The sequence below is a fragment of the Sinocyclocheilus anshuiensis genome, unplaced genomic scaffold (assembly GCF_001515605.1).
Source record: "Sinocyclocheilus anshuiensis isolate Anshui unplaced genomic scaffold, SAMN03320099.WGS_v1.1 scaffold734, whole genome shotgun sequence".
NCBI classification, from domain to species: domain Eukaryota; kingdom Metazoa; phylum Chordata; class Actinopteri; order Cypriniformes; family Cyprinidae; genus Sinocyclocheilus; species Sinocyclocheilus anshuiensis.
The window spans coordinates 534,901-556,645 of NW_015544176.1; the positions used below are offsets into that span (position 1 = coordinate 534,901).

At 36.5% G+C, this 21,745-nt stretch overlaps 1 protein-coding gene across 2 annotated transcripts in view; it reads right to left on the reverse strand.

Annotated features, from left to right (window-relative positions):
- Positions 1-21,745, reverse strand: part of LOC107696219 (phosphoprotein associated with glycosphingolipid-enriched microdomains 1-like) — a 58,604-nt gene that overhangs the window by 6,835 nt on the left and 30,024 nt on the right. For both annotated transcript variants that reach the window (XM_016496473.1, XM_016496474.1), the window contains exons 2-5: positions 5,570-5,601; positions 3,701-3,907; positions 2,687-2,735; positions 61-157 (exon numbers count right to left, since the gene is read on the reverse strand). In XM_016496473.1, the coding sequence (XP_016351959.1) occupies positions 61-157; positions 2,687-2,735; positions 3,701-3,852 (298 nt within the window). In that variant the 5' untranslated portion in view covers positions 3,853-3,907; positions 5,570-5,601. The remainder of the gene's footprint in view (positions 1-60; positions 158-2,686; positions 2,736-3,700; positions 3,908-5,569; positions 5,602-21,745) is intronic.

The following is a 21,745-nucleotide window of genomic DNA, read 5'->3' on the forward strand; positions in this document are numbered from 1 at the left end:
GTGACCATCTGCTATAGTCAGTTACAAACAGTCAGGGAAACATTGCTGTAGAACTGTTACCTGTACCACTTGTAAGAGGCCCATTATGAGAGCTGCTGACCGCCAAGTCAGTACCATGGCTCTCTACTGACTGGCTGCATACTTCCTTTTCTGACACCTGCAGGGAAATGGGATAGAAAATGTTACCTATGCACTATATGTGAGCTAAATTCTATTTAGTGATGCAATAAACTTTCAGACTACAAGCTAAAGCAGAGGATCTCAACCTTGGGGTCACAAAAACACACAGGGTTGTCATAGATTGAGGGGTCGAGATGAGATACATGCTAGACTTTTGATTATTTCTTATAGTTACAGCGTCAATTATAAAATTGACTAAATGTAAAATATCTTCATATCCATATAATGTAATTGGTCACTTGTGAGACGGTAACATGCATCGCTTAATTCTATGACACTGGAGGGGTGCAAGAATTTAAATAAAATAAAAAATGGGTCATGGACCAAAAAAGGTTGAGAACCCCTGCTATAAAGAGACTGAAGACAAAGACACTTGGATTGAGCTCTCTGTTTGCATCTTTAAACCATAGCAAAAACACCATGCAGTGGCACTATGGGACAACCTAGTGGCAGGTCATTGAAATGTCTGTTGCCAGGGTGATGAAGTCCTTCAGATACAGGAGGTTAAATCTGAGAGCCACTCAGATTGTCACAGCAAGACAAAGACCCCATTTAACCTGTCAGGCTGTGACAGACACCACCATTTAAATCAAACCCTCCTCAATATATTGACAGGCAAGATGTACATTATCGTGCAAAGGTTAGCCTTCAGATATCCATCAAAACTACAGAGGTTCACAGTGTTAACAGAGAGATAATGTCAGGCATTTGCTTAATCATTTCACAATCATTAATACTCACTTTATATAATACAGAGGGTCTCAACCTTGAGGCCTCAGCCCCATGTGCATGTTGTCACTAAAGCGGTCATCTTTCAAATTTCAAACTCAATTTTAATAGACAACTAGACTACACCAATATATAAATACTCTTGAGTTTAAAATGTAATGTAATAAATATTGGCTACAATGCAAAGCTACAAAGTGCAAAGCTGATTAAATTTTTTCAAACTATGAACTGCTCCGATTTAAATTCTAATAAATTCATTACTATTATTTTAATCGCATTTTTCAATTTAAAATTTAGGGACAATAAGATTTCTATGTTTTTGAAAGAAGTCTCATCAGTGTCACATGATCCTTCAGAAATCATTTGAACATGCTGATTTGCTGCTCAGGTGACATTTTTTGTTATTATCAATGTTGAAAACACTGCTGTGTGTCACTGCTTAATATTTTTGTGGAGACAGTTATACATTTTTTTTTTACTCTTGATTAATAGAAAGTTCAACTGAACAGCATTTATTTTAAATAGAATCTTTTGTAACAATGTAAACTTCAGTTCACTCTCTTGATTAAAACAAAGTTGCATTTCTTTTCAGTTTGAGGCAGTGCAAACTTTTGTTATTCGACATTCAAAGTATCTAAAAGCCTATATGCTTTGGTTTATTTCTTTTCCGATATGTGGCAAGATGCTGAGTTTTATAGTGGTACCCACCTCTTTTTCACCACTACATCCCTGTGCCCAAATGATTTGTTAAAGTTCTTGCACAGTCAATAACAATTAAACCTGACTAAGTAGTAAAATGTGTTGTTATTCTTAGTGTAATCTACAAGCCATTTAACTACTCCTGAGGAATTCAAAATGAGTCGTAAACCTCAAAACGTTGAGAGCCCTTGATATAACAGTTTCTGTCATACTCTATGCATAAACAACGACTGTTATTAACAGCATTTACATAAAGGAAACAGTTTAGACATTTTTACAGCTTTCATGCTGCTGTTACTGTAGTGCACAGCATGCAAATGCAGCTTCCATAGCTAACAATAAAATTGAGGTAAATGCAACCCGACGAACATAATAAACATAAAATCAACATCTGGCTGTGTGGTGGCCTCATGATCTGTGTGTATTGTACGTATGTGCTCCACAAGCCTTCACAGTCAGTCAACAAGCCACGAACACATGCTGGCGGGCCCCCCTCATTCAATGACAGTTACAATGAGCGATTCAAGCATAAAACAAACCCACAGACCCTGCCTATACAGCTGTTTATGTGTAAATGCATGCATATGTGTGTGTGTTTTAGCAGTCAATTATGCCCCCAGTAGGTCACACTAATCTCCTGACTGCTAAACATCTCCTGAACTCTTGAACTCTGTCCTTGGATGATAATTTCACAGAAAACACCCACTCAAATGCAACAGACCCAGAGAGAAAGGCAACTCATGCATGAAGTTTCTCATCTCCCTGTGGCCAAACAAAAATGTTAATCTGTCTGCTTCATGCTTTCCTCCCACAAGTCCCGGGTCTCACAATGACCATCCATTCTCTTCTCTGTTCTCCTATCTTTACCAGGCCCCCAAGCACAGCGGTCACACATTCTCGTGACTAAAACACTCTAAAGATGGTTCATGTAATCTTGGGACTCTCTGTGATTAAAAATGTTGAAATGAAAAACGAGGACTGGTTCACCGGGACACTGTAAGGCTCTGTTTGAGCCACAATGAGGCAGCACAGGCTTAAATCTCTTGGATGGAAAGCATCACTGAAGCACAATTCTTACCCCATTCATCAGGTTTTCATGGTCTCCTGGCGGCCCCCCTTTTTTCTGCCTGTTTTGTCAGAGGGAGAGAATTACTGAGAAATTTTGATTAAGTATATAGATTTGGCTGTGTGCTCTAAATCTATTGTCTGTTGTTTTGTCTTTGTATGGCAACATTCGATATCATATTCCAAGATGCAAACTAAGCCTTGTTCTAGACAGCAAAGCATTTAAAATCACATTTAATATAGTACTGAATCAAGGATTAAGCCATTGGGAGTTTTCTACCGGTTATACGTTAAAATAAAAAAAATATTTATTTAGACAATACTTATATAATTCCTTATTATTATATAAAAATAATTTAACAAAAAAGGAAAATTACAACTGATATGACATGTAGGCCTACTAAATGTTTGTGATAGACCAATATATTTTTTTGGTATTTGCCATTTTTATTTTACCATTTTGAGACAACTGAAAATTAAGAACTGAAATCCAAAAATTTTTAATACTAATACCTTTTTAATAGTAACAGTTAGTATTCAAAGTGCACCTTTGTTTTCAAATGATTTAGTACATTTTGAGTAAATATTGTGTAAAATAAGGGTTCATTTAATTTCAATAATTTTGCACATTTCATTTACAGGTCCAGGTGGTATTTTTTACATTTTCCATGCCAATTTGGGGAGAGAAAAAAATCTGTGGAATCCTGCAGAATGGATTTGTGGTAAAATGTGTTAAATAAAGATTAGAGCATAACACAAATATTAGTAGAGGAAAGTATAATCATTTAGAAAGCATAATTAAATTAGACAAAGTATGTAAAAACAGAGATGAGGGATGTGTTGAACTTTGTTATTGATGGTGTTCCAATTATTATATTATATGATTCTCATATATTAGTATCAGCTATTAGCAAGTCTGATTATGCAAAATTATGCAATCTTCAGCAAAAAAAACAAAAAAAAGACATGTTTGTACAATAAAAATATTAGACGTACCAAAGAATATGAATGTTTTAATGATACTCACCCCTGGCAGCTTGCACACAGCAGCAGCATGACAGAAAGCAGCAGGAAAGCTGTGAGTGCCGTGAGCGTGCCTACAAGTGCCAGCTCCCCTTTAGCCAGCGCCGCTGCCCCCGCGACCTCTGACCCCAACATAGCACTCAGCGCAGGAGCCATTATACATCACAATGATGAGTCGTCTTCATCGACCAAATGCACCTCACTGCAGAGGCTGGACACAAAAATGGATAGAGCCATTGAGAAAGAATGGGGGAGGAGAGAAGAATAACAGTTTGATATGGGATGGTTATCAAAAAAGATCTTTGCACTTGAGCAAGCCAAATCAGCTTAATGAGAAAAACTTGAAACCTCATTCGTTTTTGTTCCAGATCCCGAGTCAGATTATTAATATATTTAAGTGTGAAATTCTGTGAACTAATTGAACAGATAATCTCAGATCCAAATGACGTCATGGAACAAACTTGAAATCATCCCTAACTGTGGTGGAGCTCTTTGTCCACATGAGGTTTGCAAATTAATAGCCACAATGGGGCAGGCGAGTACAGATGCAGAATCCTGACATGCGGTACCGCAGTTAACGCAGCCTGAGGCTACTTCAGAACAAATGGCTCTTGGACATTTCACTCAGTAACCCAAACATGTAGGCTAGTTTCATCTGACAGCGAGCCAGATTAAACAGAGTCCTGGTCCAGGATGGTGTGTGATGGTCGGCCCCACCTCCACAAGCTGAATAGACAGATAACAATCAAATGGCTGGCATCCCAGTGGAGACTGAGGCCCGGGCAGCGCTTCTGATCTTTTGTGTGAGGGGAGATGGACAGCACAGCTGCCTCTCCGAAGGGTGAGTCTTTCCTCTCCACTCACTCAAACTCTCCGATAAGAAACAGCAGAACGAAAGCCAGCCAAATCTACGAAGAACATGAAGTTGGCATTCATTCTGAACAAATCCAAAGTCTTTATGTTGGAATTATTCAGCCTTTTGGCTTTTTTTTAATGCAAATACTATCATCCTACTCTTGAAATGCATGGTTAACACATAACAGAAGAAGAACTGTAGGTTCGTATGAGATGAAAAAAGCCAATTGTGCAACTCAAGAAACTATGCAAATGTGACTGAAGCATAGGCATTAACATATTAACTGATTCTCAAACTTCATAACTAATGCCTGCCAAACTACAAGCAAAATATTCATTTGAATACTGAGGGATACATGAATAATCATATCAACAAATATAAATAATACAGATATTTGTACATATTATATAATAACATAAACATAATATTATAAACATAATATTCACAAACTTTTTTGTCAGCAGAAACCTTTTGACTGTAAATATTTACCTCTGAGACTTTAAATTACTTAAATTTAAAAATGTGGGAAACCATTATCTATATATTCCTGATGATAATAATAATAATAATAATAATAATAATAGTGATGATGATAATAATAATAATAACTGTGATTTATTATTTTGTTGTTTTATTATTAATTTTCTTTTATTAATTTAAGAAACAATCATTGAAAGTGTAGCATTATCTGCATACTATTATAGAAATCCTATTGTGGTCAGATCTTCATTTACCAGCATCTCATGCTAAATTATTTACTCCCTTCCAAATCATAATCTAAAACCTTGATAGGCCTGTGAGTCAAATACGTGTTCTGAGCTTTCTGTATGTGTCGGAGTAAGATAAAAATATCATAATAAAACACTCCTTTCATATCTTTATATACTAGATTCAACTGGAAAATACCTACCACAAAAACCTCAAATATGTCAATACACTTGGGGGGAAGCACAAGCAGATTATTAAAAATCAAGTCTTGTACACTTCACAGTACCAAAAATGACAAACGAGTCCTACCTGAACACTTGTTTGGCTCTGGTGATTGTTGCCTGCAGGGAAAAAGAGAGAGTGGGCGATTAGATTCAGGAAGGGAGCTCTGCACATACTGTGGTACCAGACAGCACATTGTGCAGAACATCATCACATGTGCAATCCTGTAGTTAAACTTACAAATGACTGATCGTAAATCACAATTGGTTAGATAAGCATCATATTATGGGAAAAAAAAACCTATACAGAACCCACAGCACGCCGAAGCAACTCTTCTAAGCGATGATAAATTCTGCATTCATGGATCCATAATGAAGACTATGGATCATTGTTTCCCAGTAGCACAGCACTTATGAGTCTCTCAGCATGAGTACATGTCAAGCATCTGCTCAAATGCATGTGAGCACCAGCATCCATTTCTGTCTGAGGAACAAGCACCAAGAACTTTATCTAGATCCTCACAAATGTGCTCCAGAGTAACTATAGCAACCGTGATCTGAAGATAGTTTGTGCAATGGTTTGCTCTAATGATTGTTTTTCATGGCATTTCAGGGAGTAGACGATGCAGATGAAGAGAAGTAGAAACCACAAAAAGCCAAGGGTTGCCATGCATTTGCTAAGGTGATAAGTGGTGTTTAACAAGATTGCTAGACTATTTTGTGTGGTTGCTTACTAGCCCAAGTCACAAGTGCCCATCCTGAAGTCTCTACAACTTTCAATGGGATTTCATTGTCTATCAAAGGGATTTCATTGTCTATTTTCTATTTTCATTGTCTATCATCATTCAAATATCTAACCTTCTAAATATAATTAAAATACCCAAATCAAGCACTGCTTATAAAACTGTAGTTTAAGAAATATGGGACCCAAAAGGAAGCGATTCCTTCGCAAGGAATGTCAGGATTGTATGTTTCATGCCATATAAAATAAGGCACTGGAAAAGCCATTTGATGGGGGAATGTGTTTGGAAAGGCTATAGTCCCAGATGAGCAACTGTGGTCCTTGGCAACACTTTGGGCAAGCCATTGGTCACTTCTTTGCCAGAGTCATTATGGATGAAGATCCAGATCACGTGTAAGAACTGTGTCCATCTGGATCCTTTAGTATACAGCCCCAAATATCTACAGTTTTGTCTCTGTGCCAATAAATGTACAGCATCTGGCTGCCAAGGGACAGAAAAAAAGTGTGGAAAAAATACCATACCTACAGATACAGTATTTGCCTTAAAGTTACTTTAAAGTTACAGACAACCATACCGCAAAGACTTTCCTCCCCAGGGGTCACAGAGAAGGCGGGATTTTGTGGAAAAGCACAGCTGGGCTGCTGCTGAGAACGCATCAGGTAAAAGATTCTCATGCGAACGCCAGCGGCATCTCCTGAATAAATAATTGCACTGGAGCAGGAGTAATGCAATAAGGAATTTTGTGGATGCTCTGTTATTATACGTTTTTCTGCTGACAGAAGCTTTGATAATAACTCATCTGCAGGAGCGCGCACTAAAAAAAGAACTGTTGTAATACAGCAGTATTTTGTAACCCCTTATAGAAATCGTCGGCATACTGTGTAGCATAAAATGCTGAAATATTTGCAGCAGGAGGTGGTTAGAATAATAAAGCTTTCATAGGTGTCAATCAAGAGGCCATTAGCTTATAAAACACCAACAGTTTCACAGCTTCTCTTTGGCCACGTTAGAGGAGAATGACACATTCGACATATGCCGCGTCCTGGCTCTTTGCTGGACACGAGGGTGCATGTCATCTGTTGCTACACTGCACTCACTGTGACAGGAAGCTCATGCACTATATTTCAAATTCTCCATCTGAAATCATGTGATAGCTTTATGTAAGAAATAGACCACTGTTCACTGAAAATCTTGCCATTTGCCCAAGCTCATGAGGAGTTCATGAGAGAAGTAGCAATTTCATATTCATGAATGAACTGTTCTTTGAGTCACATCTTTTCAATTAATCATGTGATCTCTTTTACAAATGCAGTCTGAATGATTCCTTCTCAGTGAAACAATGATCTGGTGGCAGAAGACTTGAGTCATACTGTTCAAAAGTTTGGGGTCAGTATGATAAAAAAAAAAAAAAAGAAATTAATACTTTTATTCAGCAGGGACACATTAAATTATTCAAAAGTGACAGCAAGGACATTCATAATGTTACAAAATATTTCTATTTCAAATGCTATTCGAAGCAACACTGTTTTTAACATTAACAATAAAAATGTTTCTTGCACAATAAATCAGCATATTAGAATGATTTCTAAAGGATCATGTGATGTATGTTTTCTTAAACCAGTAAATCACAATTGGTTACAAAAAGCCAAAACTGACGACTGGAGTAATGGCTGCTGAAAATTCAGCTTTGCATTCACAGGAATAAATAGGAATCAAATATTTTTCATTGTAATATTTCACAATATAATTACAATTAAACATAATATTTCACAAAAATGCAGCCTTGGTGAACATAAGAGACTTCTTTCAAAAACATTTTGACCCCAAACCTTTGAACAGTTCTATACACTGTTTTTATGGTGCTTTTGTACCCTTTTTGAAGCTTAAAAGCTCTAGTCCCCATTCATTATAACTGAACAGGAAAAAAAATCAATACATGATTAAAAAAAACAAAACATGTAAATGATCACAGAACATTAGATTTTGGTTGAACTAGCCAGATTCCAACATTTAAATCCTGACATAACTATTTTTAAATGCAACACTCCAGCTTATGTGCAACAACATTCTGCAACATCTTCAGTTTAACAAACTGACCAATATGACAACAATCAGGACACAGTTTTCTGCCCAACCCCTCCTCATCACCAGACTGAGGCCAATTCATAGTGAGAGAAGAAGAGAAAGCTGGCCATCTTGAGTCTGGATGCTACAAGGCCATGTGTCTGAGTGAGAACAGGGGGATGAGCGAAGAGACCAGCCTGTTCTGAAGAGAAAAATTGATTCTCACTGTTTCCACATATACCTATGAGATGAAGATGCCCCCCAGGATCAAATAATACCCTTTACAGATAGCTAACGAACTGTGTAGGGTTTCATTATGACAGGTCTTGGGGCAGATGAACAGGAAGCAATTTCCCTGGGTCAGTGGGTTGTCATCTGTGCCTTACAACAACCGAGTAACCAATCAGCAAGCTCACAGCTGAGCGCAAGTCAGAGGGTTCTTCCAATTAAATCAGCCACGTTTGATCAACTGACTTTGTGTCTCTATGGAAACCACACTCATCTCATGGGTTAATCAGCTGGCATGGAAATCGATCCCCTGATGGTTTGCATATAAAGAGAACTTGCAGCGGCATGTACTAATGCCCCACTACTAACAATTAGTGCTAAGGTCAGACGTCTAGAATTGCTGCATCACCACAGAGAGACGTTAAAAACACACATCAGAGGAAGTGAATATTTACTGAACACTTCAACAATCACACATTGAGTCTCAGCTTCCTGTGCAGTGTGTTGGAGTGTGTATGCAACAGCTGTGTCTTTCCGTTCTCCCACAGACAAGAGTGATGTCCCATTAAAGCCTGTCTCCAGAGACAGTCACTTCCTACTGCACGTACCACAGGCCTGCCTTGACCTCCTTCAAATCTACACTCAATAACCACACACAGAGATGGGAATGGTATACTGTTTTTTGAGTTGTATGTAATAGTATATAGTATATAGTATGTACTATATACTGCCCGCTGAAAAAGACATACTAAAATGCTGGTTTGCTGGTCGTAGCTGGTTTAAGAACACTGTAAAAAATGTCCGTAGTTTTAACGGTGAAAAACTGTAAAGTAGCGACGGTAAAAAACTGTAAATTATAAAACATGAAATTACCGTATAAATAACAGTTAAATACTGTTATTGTAAATATACTGTTTGAAAATTTGATACTTTTGCATTATTGCTTTGTAAAAACTGCATTATTTTACCACAAAACCCTTAAAACAACAGTAAAGTACACAAAAACACTAAATAGTAAATCACTTAATTACTTTGAAAGTCAGTGGGCACCAGTAACTGGTTACGATCTTTTTATTTTTTATTTTTGGGGGGATATATCTTTTATGTTCAAAATAAGAAAGAAACTTATACAGGTTTGTAACAGTTTGATGGTGTGTAAACGATAACAGAAATTTTATTTTTGGACCAACTATATCTTTAATAAATTTTAGAGACACCAAATTGATTATCTTTCTCTGTTTTAGTCATGGATGAATCAGTGCAAAGTAATGTAACCAGTGCAATTGCTGAGTTACTCAAAGGTATTTCATACTCGGTGCTGCAATCAGTTATGGAGACACTGAACTCACTTGGAGTAACATCACCTGAAGATTTTCAATATGTTCAGGAAGCAGATCTCTTGCCAGTATTACGACCCATTCAGGCCAGAAAACTCGTATCTGCCTGGAGCCAGATCAGTAAGTACATTTCATCTTATGATTTCATAATGTATAAAAATTTAAAAGTGTTCTTAAATAACATGGTTATATAAGTGATCAAATGAATGTCATTTTTTACCTTTGTCTTTTTAGAACAAAGTACTGATAGCTTGTCAAGTTCCGGAGAGAGCAGCAGTGGCACTCGTTCATCTTCATGTTCAGTATCCCCATCATGTGGCAAGTCTTCCACAGTTGCTTCAGACTGGGCTGATAATTTTAAAATACCATGGCAGAAGTTTCCAGAAGCATTGACTCAATGTTTAGAAAGGAAGAAAAGACCAAGCCCAAGATTGCGACGAGATATGGTAAGAATTGTCGCGTCTGAAATGATGAAGGTATGTGACTGTCCCAGTAAACAAAGCTCTACAGCCATTGCCAAAAAGATGGTGGCCAAATACCCTGCATCCTTGCAAGATGTTATTGAAGGTGATATAGTTGGATCAGGGTATCATTCGCTGGTCGAGCAGATGCAGAATCTCATAGAAAATGTGAGGAGACGCAATGTACCGAAAAGCAGAAAACGCAGCAGAACAGAAGACTCTGACACAGAGGAGATTCCTGCTTATAACAGTTTAATCTTTGTTTTTGTTAGAAAAATACAGTTGTTCATGTTAGATCACAGTGCATTAACTAATGTTGAAAGTAACTAAGTTTAATAAATTCTGTAGAAGTATTGTTAAATCTTAGTTCATGTTAAAGTGTTCGTTCACCCAAAAATTCTGTCATTAAAGGATTAGTTCACCTCCAGAATAAAAAATTTACTCATAATTTACTCACCCCCGTGTCATCTAAGGTGTTCATGTCTTTCTTTCTTCAGTCTCAAAGATATTAAGGTTTTTGAGGAAAACATGCTTTTTCTCCATATAATGGACTTCGATGGGGACCAACAGGTTTAAGATCCAAATTGTAGTTTCAGTGAAGCTTCAAAGGGCTCTACACGATTCCAGCTGAGAAATGAGGGTCTTATTTAGCGAAACAATCAGTCATTTGCTAAAAAAAAAAATTGTAAAATGTATATACTTTTTAACCACAAATACTCATCTTGCATTAGCTCTGCGATGAGTGTCACGCATTACGTAATCACATTGGAAAGGTCACGTGCGGTTATTTCTTCGTCTGTACTCCGGTTCAAAAGGGTAGGGTAGGGCAAAAAACTTAATCTCATTTTCTCCTCCAGCTTCAACATCATCTTACATTTGTTGTTTTACCTTTTTTGTAAAGGGCATTTGACTTTCTTTACACGTTCACTCTGTAAACACGGTCGGTACTTCCGCCTACATCACATGTGACCTTTCCAACATGATTATGTAATGTATGAGGTCGGGCTGGTGCAAGACGAGCATTTGTGGTTAAAAAGTATATATGTTTCTATTTTTAAGAAAATGACCAATTGTTTCTCTTGATAAGACCATTATTCCTCAGCTGGGGTCATGTAGAGCACTGACATTCTTCCAAATATCAGTGTTCAGCAGAACAAAGAAAGTCATACAGGTTTGGAACAACTTGAGGGGGAGTAAGTGATGACAAAATTTGTTTTTTTGGTGAAGTAACCCTTTAATCAGTCTATTTGTGAGCAACAAATTCAGTCATTTCATTCTCTTTTTCAGGTGCTTCTTCAGCATAAACCCAGAGAAGGGCACCAAAGCATATTTAGATATTTAAATAATCTCTACAAAAAAAAACAAAAAAACATTTTTCTTAGAATTCCTTGTTTGACCTTCTGTTTGAAAAAGGAATTTCTAGAGTGTGTTAAGAGTAGTTCACTTATATTTACATAACTGATGATTTACTTACCCACCGGCCATCCAGGATATACATCAGAACAAAAATGATTTTTTTTAGGAAGGTTAAGGTTGAAGATTTAAGGTTGATTAAGATGATGTGATGAAGAAAGCAGGTTTAGTACATCTTGAATAGAGTAAAACATTTCTACATTTAAGTTTTCCTACAGGAAGTTTTGTTTTGTGCATCTGAGATTGTAAAAAGCTGTATGTTTATGCTTTCCAGGCATTTGGTTCATGATTAATCCATTCTGTTAATAGAATGGTGTGTGGTCTTGTTCAGGTTATTGAATGTGTTGCTTTCTGGTAAGATTGTAATCATTCAAAATGTTTGCTCTGCAAATTGAAGCCAACATGTAGTTTTACTGCTGTTTTAAGGAGAAGAATATGGTTGTCCAAAGCATGTATTTAGCATTTGTTTGTGGCATTAAAATAAAAAGTGTATTTGCTTTTCATACCACTTCTGGGTGTTCTTGTTAAATTCACAATTTCTTTTACTCATGTACTTTTTTTCTGGCAACCATAGCTGCCAGTTTTTAACTGTAAATTTTACAGTTCACTTTTAAATATACCGTAAACAGAAGAACATTTCGACCGTATTTTTTACGGTAGATTTCCGGCAACCACAGCTGCCGGTTTTTAACCGTAAATTTTATGGTTCACTTAAAACATTTCTACATTTAAGTTTTCCTACAGGAAGTTTTGTTTTGTGCATCTGAGATTGTAAAAAGCTGTATGTTTATGCTTTCCAGGCATTTGGTTCATGATTAATCCATTCTGTTAATAGAATGGTGTGTGTGGTCTTGTTCAGGTTATTGAATGTGTTGCTTTCTGGTAAGATTGTAATCATTCAAAATGTTTGCTCTGCAAATTGAAGCCAACATGTAGTTTTACTGCTGTTTTAAGGAGAAGAATATGGTTGTCCAAAGCATGTATTTAGCATTTGTTTGTGGCATTAAAATAAAAAGTGTATTTGCTTTTCATACCACTTCTGGGTGTTCTTGTTAAATTCACAATTTCTTTTACTCATGTACTTTTTTCTGGCAACCATAGCTGCCGGTATTTAACCGTAAATTTTACAGTTCACTTTTAAATATACCGTAAACAGAAGAACATTTCAACCGTATTTTTTATGGTAGATTTCCGGCAACCACAGCTGCCGTTTTTTTACCGTAAATTTTACGGTTCACTTTTAATATACTGTAAACAGAAGAACATTTCGACCGTATTTTTTTACAGTAGATTTCCGGCAACCACAGCTGCCGGTTTTTTACCGTAAATTTTACAGGATTTTTTTTACAGTGAAGGTCTAGTATGACCGGCTGAAAAGTGACTAAAATCCTTCTAAAACCAGCTAAAAGACCAGCTTGACCAGGTTGGGAGACCATCAAACTAGTTTAGCACATGCAATAGGTCATTTGTGTGCTCAGTGCATTTATTTTTACTCATTATTTAATTGAAAATGAAATTAAATGAAAATTCATTATAGTTTAAATTTATATTAAATGCAAATAGTTTAGGTTTTTTATTTATTTTTCTTTTTTCAACCACTTAAGTAGGACTTAAATACATCCTTATATGTAATGTTTTCTATTATCTTTAAAATATGTTTCAAGTTTACTGCCGAATGTACTGACAAGCATTTACGGTAATGTAATTTCTATTGAAAGTTGTATTTCATGTATTTAAATATATTTGTAATGACACATTTGTAATTATTAAGTTGTAATTTAGCACATTTTAAATTAACTGTAAATGTAATATCCAAAAACACATTAGTTAAAATTATAATCAGTTACTTTACATGTGCTTTAGTATATGTCAACACATCAAAATAAGTACTTATTTAAAGCACAACAAACAATTATTAAAACACAATGATTTAAATCATGAGAGCTTAATACAATACAAATGAGGAACAATGTAAGCAACTGACCCTTCGCAAAGACCCGCCCCCTTAGTTACTGTTGCTACGTCCGACAAGCCATGTCATTTTTTTAAGAAATTCAAACAATAAATACCGTTTTGTGGCTCTTTAACGTATCTTGACAGACTGCTGTAGTGCCTCAGTTCAAGCAGCACGTGAACCGATCATCTCTTCCTCTTTACTAGTTATAGCACAAAATAAACATGAATGAACATCAGCATGTATCTTATTTCAATGGCGGATGGATGTCAATACACACCATTTTTCAAGTTCAAGTTCACCAGCGTTAATCTACTCTCCTGTCTGGTTTGTTTGTCAGAAAAAATGGCAGATTCTCCGTTATGATCGTTCAGGTCACCTTTCAATCAAACTCATGGTGAAAGGTGAATTTATTGTAAGAGCTGCAATATTTACAGTACACAATGCCAAGTGTCAAGTGTAAGCAGTAATACACAAGCTAGAGCAGGAACAAGTACAAACATCTTGTACAACTGAACATTGACACATACACAACCTAGGTTAATCATTTTCTACTATAAATCTATTTATGTGATATTAATGCTAAACTGTATAACTATTCAACCAGGCATGACGTTTATTTTGTAATAAGCAGCCTAGACTCAGTGTTAATGTTTCACTAGAAGATCTGAAGATGAATAAAGCACAAAAAACCCACAACCACAGCAAAAACAAATTAAACCTGTAAAAACAAAAAAACACCCAAACCAGAAAGTGGTTAAATGCACAGTAAATGACGTAGGGAAATGACAGTAAATGATGTAGGGAATTTGTGAGGGTGGGAGTGGATTCCCCTTATTCGTTTTCCCCTTTTCTCCTCTCTAATTCTGTCTTTTTCCCCCATGAAGTATCCCGTTTTGACCAAATTAAATGAGCAAAGCCTTGGTTCACTTGGCTGTCAGACCAAATCAGCCTGTGGTAAGCTATTCCATTCACTTTCTGCTTTCTCTCACACACTAATACACACACTTTAGTCAACACAGGAGAAAAAAGCAGACTGTGCCAGTTCAAGTAAATGAATTTGACACTGCTTATTTAGAGAAGAGAGAAATCAGATGAAAGCAAAGCTCTCCTGGGCAAATTCAGAATAGTTTTGCTATTTTTGCACAAATTGTCAGCACAAATTGCATTCAGCACAGATTTACCTCATTTGCTAATTCCTGTAGTGAACCGGACAGCGTGTGCAAATAAATGATGCTATCAGTGGCCACAATTCATTCTTATTGAATTTCCCCTTCTTTTTATTCAGCGTAAACAAAGAGAAATCAAATTTCATTGGGGTTGGAGATAAGAAATGCTCAGGGGCTGATCAAGCAGAGCCAGAAAATGATCACTGTGCCGCATATAGATGCAGAGATTTGGCTGCATTATTTTAAAATGCTAAGCACATTCAGCGCTGACAGATGAACAGTGACGTGTTGCCACAGTTACAGGGAGCATCCCAGATTATTCTTGACCTTTATCTCATTCCTGAACACATTTAGACCTGAACTGAACCACTGAACTGTGTTGACAACAGTCAACTAAACAATGCCAGCACTCTGCAAGAAGAGGCCCACATTACTGTAAATATGTGTGTGATGGGTCAGAACCCAGTCAAGTGTATTTCCTCACACATGTAGCAAAACTGTAAGAGATTTCAAGCAAACATGCCTGCAAAAAAAGCATGTTAAACAATGTCTGCAAAAACTTTATCAACACAGGTTATTATAAAATATTAATTTAATAAATGTATCTATATGTATGATATTTTGACAGAATTGGTGGTAACATTTATTATTGTGAAGGATATTGAACTTATCCAAAGCAACTTACAGTATATGCAAGGAATACATTTTAACTATATATTTTCTGCCTAGGAATTGAACCCATGACCTTGATGCTGCAAGCACCAAACTACAGTTGAGCTTCAGAAACAGAGAACATTTTTTTATTTTTTATCTATACACCATCAGAAAAAGAAAGTGAGCGATCTCGCTCTATTAATATGCAGAATATCACAGGTATTGTATTCCAATAATTCCAATAACTCTTACTTGTATATACTTTTTGTTAAATGTAAAAATAAAAATTAATAAAATCAACTGAAATATTAAACATTAAAATGAATCAAAATACAAGTAAATCAAATGTAAAAATATTTTAATTTAATTTCAAACATATTATTTTAATTACATTTTTTAAAACTAAACTATACAACAGAAACATATAGACAGAGTGATTTTGCTGATTGAGAATTTCTAACTATTAAAACAGTTGTCAAAACTATTAATAATTAATTAAATGGATTTAAATATTAAAATACAAGTAAATCAAATGAGAAAATATTACTTTAAAATATTTTCTGAAATATAATTTTAATAATTTAAATTTAATTATAAATTATTCAAACTATACGATATAATAAAACATTTTCATATGCCAATAAAACACTAAACTGAAACTGAGAAAGACTGAGAAAGGGGGGGGCGGGGGTGGAGAAGGAGAAAAGGTTGTCTTAGTGAGAAAATGTTTATTAGATTAACAGGCTGAACATGCCTCTCAATGAGAGACCACATAACTTAGATTGATAGAGATGCCAATAACTTTGCTGTCTGACATTGGAGCTCCAGTGAGAGACATTGCTGTGCAGATAAAGGGATTAGTACACAGTATGAGAATAACTCCTGCCCTGCTCTCCATCTGCTCTGCAGGGAAGGTACAAATGTAGCACCTTTGAAAGGATTAATCACAATAAAGAGCATCAGTGCTGCACACCAGTGAGTATCTCATCATACTCATCATCACCTAGTCACATACTGTATTAAAACCTTTGAACCGAGCACATGACCACGCCCAATCACCAGCCTGACTTCTACACATCTCAGCCTATCAGAGGAGTTACTGCAGAGTAATAAGGTTTTAATGCAGCAAATAAGGAAAACACTGAACAACATGACATGGGAGTATCATATTTCTTCATAAGGGCTCTTAAGTTCAAATTGATTTACTAAAAGCTGGCTGTAAATGCCTGGATTAAACTCAACCCAGCCCTTTAACATGCACTCTTTCGCCACAACTGATGACTTGTCTGATGTTGTATAGAAAGTGAGATGTGAAACTGTCAAGTAGTTAGTTCCACCCTTATAGCAGCAACTAACTCCTTCTAACTAATTCCTTCAGCAACCGAATACTCTACCAATGAATCTTATGGTTAATTACTCTGCAAATGTTATATTACATTATATGTTAAAGGGATAGTTCACCCTAAATGAAAATTATGTCATCATGTACTCACCCTCAAGTTGTTTGAAACCTGTATGAGTTTCTTTCTTCTGTTGAGCACTTCAGATATTCTCAAAAATGTTGGTAACCAAACAGTTGCATGTAGCCATTCACTTCCATAGTATTTCACTCATACAGGTTTGGAACAAGTGGAGGTGTATATATATATATATATATATATATATATATATATATACAGTGGGTACGGAAAGTATTCAGACCCCCTTAAATTTTTCACTCTGTTATATTGCAGCCAATTTTTCCTCATTAATGTACACACAGCACCCCATATTGACAGAAAAACACAGAATTGTTGACATTTTTGACTAACTTAAATGATTTTAGCAAATGGCTGCAATATAACAAAGAGTGAAAAATTTAAGGGGGTCTGAATACGTTCCGTACCCACTGTATATAGAGAGAGAGAGAGAGATAAAACAGTATGAAAATTTCTTATCACGATTATAGTGACCAAAATTATCACGGTTATCGGTTCTATCACAGTACTGTTAAAATGTGCTGGAGATGTTCAAAAAGTACTGACATATAAATCGTTTCACCAGGTTTTATATTTAAAATCAACAAACAACAAACAAAATCACTTTTTGTTTGCATAAACACAAACAATAGCATTACCAATAATGTCAGGATTTTAAATAACATGACTGACAACAGTTTATTTAATAACGTATGAAATGTTCAAATAAAGCTTTGAAAAAGTTTAATAAAATGGTAACCCTCACATTTCAGCCTTTAAATAAAGAAAAGGGTTAAGTCAAAATGCTAATCTATTAATAAATAATTATATGTATTTTATCTGCTCCATAATAATTATAGATACCTTATCTGAATTGTTTAAATGTGTAGAATCCACATAAGCTTGTTTTTCATCAACCGGTCAAAATTTACAACAGGGCATGCAAATTCGTTCCGTTTTTTGGGCAAACAAAAACTGCACACAGGCTGAATGTGAATGTAACTCTCTGTAAATCTACTCTCTGACACTATGTGATGCTTATGGAACAGCAGAATTGTGAACTCCGGTACGGTTCGCTGCTGATGTGAACGCAATCGTACCAAATCACGTAAGTGAACCGCTATTAATGACATTTTTTATTTAAAAAAAAGTGTTTGTGTGTGTTTCACTCACTTTCCTGATGAGCGTGACTGACGCGCTACAAGCAGGGAGATGTATATCTAATTTATGTTCACCTTCAGAGTTCTTTAGAGCATTTGCAGTACATTCGTAAGGCAGGCGTAAGTGCTGTTATGTAACGTTACGGAAGCTTTGGAAACATAAATATAAAACGGAAGAGAGCAATGCTATGCATTTTGCCGTCTTCTCCTGCGCCATCGTTACTAAGCAACAGGGTAAACAGCTGCTGGCTTGATGACGCAAACGAACCACGGTTCGGACCCAAATAATATAATGTGAACACAGTCCAGCAGGGGCAGGGCAGGGGGAGGGGGGACCAATCGAACTCGGGTTCGGACCAAGCAATCGAACCAAGTGTGAAACGATTTAGTGCACATGGAGTGGGGGTGCTGGTCAAACAAGTGTGTGTCTGTTGCTCGTTTGTGTATGTATGTGTGTGTAGATGGGAGGTTAGCACATAGCTCTGCTGACGTTTACACTGACCTTTCCAGCACACCATTTATCAGCAGAGCCACCACAGGGTATGAATACATATTGCTTTTGTTAGGATGTCTCTTTCTCTCTATCCCATCATATCCTCTGCTTCCACATTATGTATCATCAAGCAATATACTTTTCATCAGCATGTAAAGATGGGATATTTGAAAGTTGTCTCTCCGAGTGAAATGAAGGGTCATTTTAATGACAATGAAGGTTATAATGGGGAAAATGTACCAACAAGGCCTGGTTAGTATCATACGGCATTTGCTATTTTAATAACATTACTCACTATTTTGAGTCACATCAGATTTAAAAATTGTCAATTTAATTTAGTAGGTCTAATTTTTAGGACTGTCATTTGAACACATTTACATAGTACAAATAATGCTAATGATTTAAAGGGACAATTCACCCAAAAATGAAAATCCTGACATAATTTACTCTTCATGTTGTTACAAACCTGAACACAAAAGAAGATGATATTTTGAAAAATGTCTCAGTGTTTTGTTTGTCCATACAATGAAAGTCAATGGGGTCCAATGTTGTTTTTGGGTGCCGGTTACTTTCATTCTTCAGACAAAAAAACTGTCGAGAAAAAAAAACATTCTTTAAAACATAATTCTAATTTTAATAAAGCACATGTTTAAAAGCAGTATTTTATCACAGTGAATGAATCAAAACAGGTTTGAATCCGCAATACTGCGTGATTCAGCTGAGATGTCTGCTAACAGAATAGAAATTAACCAATTAAAGCTGCTGCCTGCCCTATGGAGCTCAGTCTGAGAATACATTAGCAAGCTGTGAAGCTGTATCTGCAGACATGTTTGACACTTTTAGGTGCTCAGTTGGCTGTAGTCAATGCCACAGATTTGAAAGCAGTCGATTATCTAGCAGAAAGCATGACTACAGTATCTGCAGGAAAGGCACTTTACTAACCGTCTCTGCCTCTCTTTAGTGCTACAGATTGTATATGCGTGTTGATTCAGATTGGTACAACAATTAGCTACAAAAAGCCTGTTTGGAGGCCTTCAGATTAATTGGGAATTTGCACAACCTGGTGTACTCGTTAAAATATGAAATTAAATATGAAATATTAATAAAATATTTTTAAAAATTAACAAAGGCGTTTCTTCTCATCCTCAAGGCATGTTTAATTATATTTCCCTGTCATGAAAGTAATTAATAAATATGCATGCGATGTGTAATTGCATTCTCTTGGGAGCTTTTGTTGATTCCACGTCATGTCAGAATTACCAGAATTACACTTTTCAATCCTTTCATGTTATAATTACAAGTTTGAAACTCTGAATTTATAAAAAGCTCTTTCTTCTCTCAATTGACCGCTGGGACTTCATGTAAAAAATGGCAACAGCTTTAAAAATTAGCAGCCTCTATACTGTGCATATTGTTTTGATAAGTCATTTTATGAGTGGTTATGAACGAATGAATGAAACGCATTTGTCCGTGTTTCACTCGAATAGCGCTTGAGAAACCGCGTCTCTTCCGCGGCTCGGTACGCTTTCAACTCGGTTTTTTAGTCTCGAGCAAGACTGTACGACATTCACATTACATGATTTGACTTGATTTTTACCTAGAAAGGGCGACAGCACACCGCATTAAAAGAAATGATCATTCATGTTTTCATAACCGCTGGCCAAATTTTTCGGGGGCCCTATATATTAGTGGTGTCAAAATTAGCACGTTAACGCAGGCGATTAGTTTTTTTTTCAGTTTAACGCGTTAAAAATATTTAACACAATTAACGCGGGGTGGCTAGGGTTGGCCACCCCACTCACAACTGCTGCTTCTGTCACTTTTTCTCTTGACAAGCAGTGCGTTTATTCAGTCGCAGAACGACTGAGAACGGGAGATGTTTCAGACGCGTGCTCCACTTCACTTCAGCGCCAGGTGCGAGTCAAACGAGCGCGGAAACGGTACTGTGCTCGTAGCGCATGCTCTTCAATTGCACGCACAAAGGCGCCGGCGCGCGCTGTCGCCTGTATCCTTACATATCAAAGCGTCAAATAAACTACGTGCATGCAATGTCGTGGTCAGTTAAGTCATGAAGTTACCAAAAAGGCGATTAAAGCTGCCTTAAAACTGTGCATGCATGTAATATATTTTATATGAGTCACATTTAAGAACAAGTCTCTGAAATGGTTTTCAAAACTGTCCTGGAGCAGCCCAGCACTCTCACTCATCTAACACACCCGATTTAACTCGTCAGCTCATTAATAGAGACTTTAAGACCTAAAGTGGGTCAGAAAAGGTAAAAAGAGTTGAGAGAAAATATGATGTGTGTCAGATCTGCGTCACGTTCAGCAGCGGCAGCTCTTAAAGGGGTCATATGATGTGTTACGACCCTCCTTTAGTTGTTAAGCGTCTAGGGACTAAGAAGGGGAACATTGGACCAGTTCAGACCAATACCAGCTTCACACTCGGTGTGTGAAGGAAAATTACTAAGACTAGAGACTAAATAAAGCGAAATTGCTTTATTATTGAAGACCGTGTCAGTTGTTTACACAAGACAAAAAAGAGAATAAGTATGTATATAAAAATAAAGGAAATTATTTACAAAAGAATCCTAGACACACCGGCAGCTTTACAATATTGGAGAACTGGGGAGGTTAAAGGGAACCTGGATTGTGCCAAAAGAAAAAAGTAACAAAACCAAAAGGAATCTAGCTAACCCATTTTGGTCTAGTCCTAAGCTAAAATAAAGAAAAATGTGAAAAGGAAAACGTCTTCAACGTCCGAGACGTCGTAACTCAACTTCACTAACTAACCAAACCAAAAATACAGAAAATGGCACAAATCCCTAACCTAGTGTGTCTAACAACAAAATCAAACTACATGCAAATGTCACAGATCAGGAGTTTCGGGCCAGCCAAGTAGGTAAGATATTTTACATGGCAATCAAAGCACATCACACACTAAACCAAACAAACAAAAACACAAAAAGAGAATATCACAGCCCAAGTTCACAAAGCCGGGTTTCACGTACACTGGCATTTCCCTTATATAGTACAGGTGGACGTCAATCAGCGAGCGCGATGGAAGAACAACCCCCTCCCGTCATCAGACCCAATCAGCTCATCCCGAATGATTGACAAGTGAGCCGACCA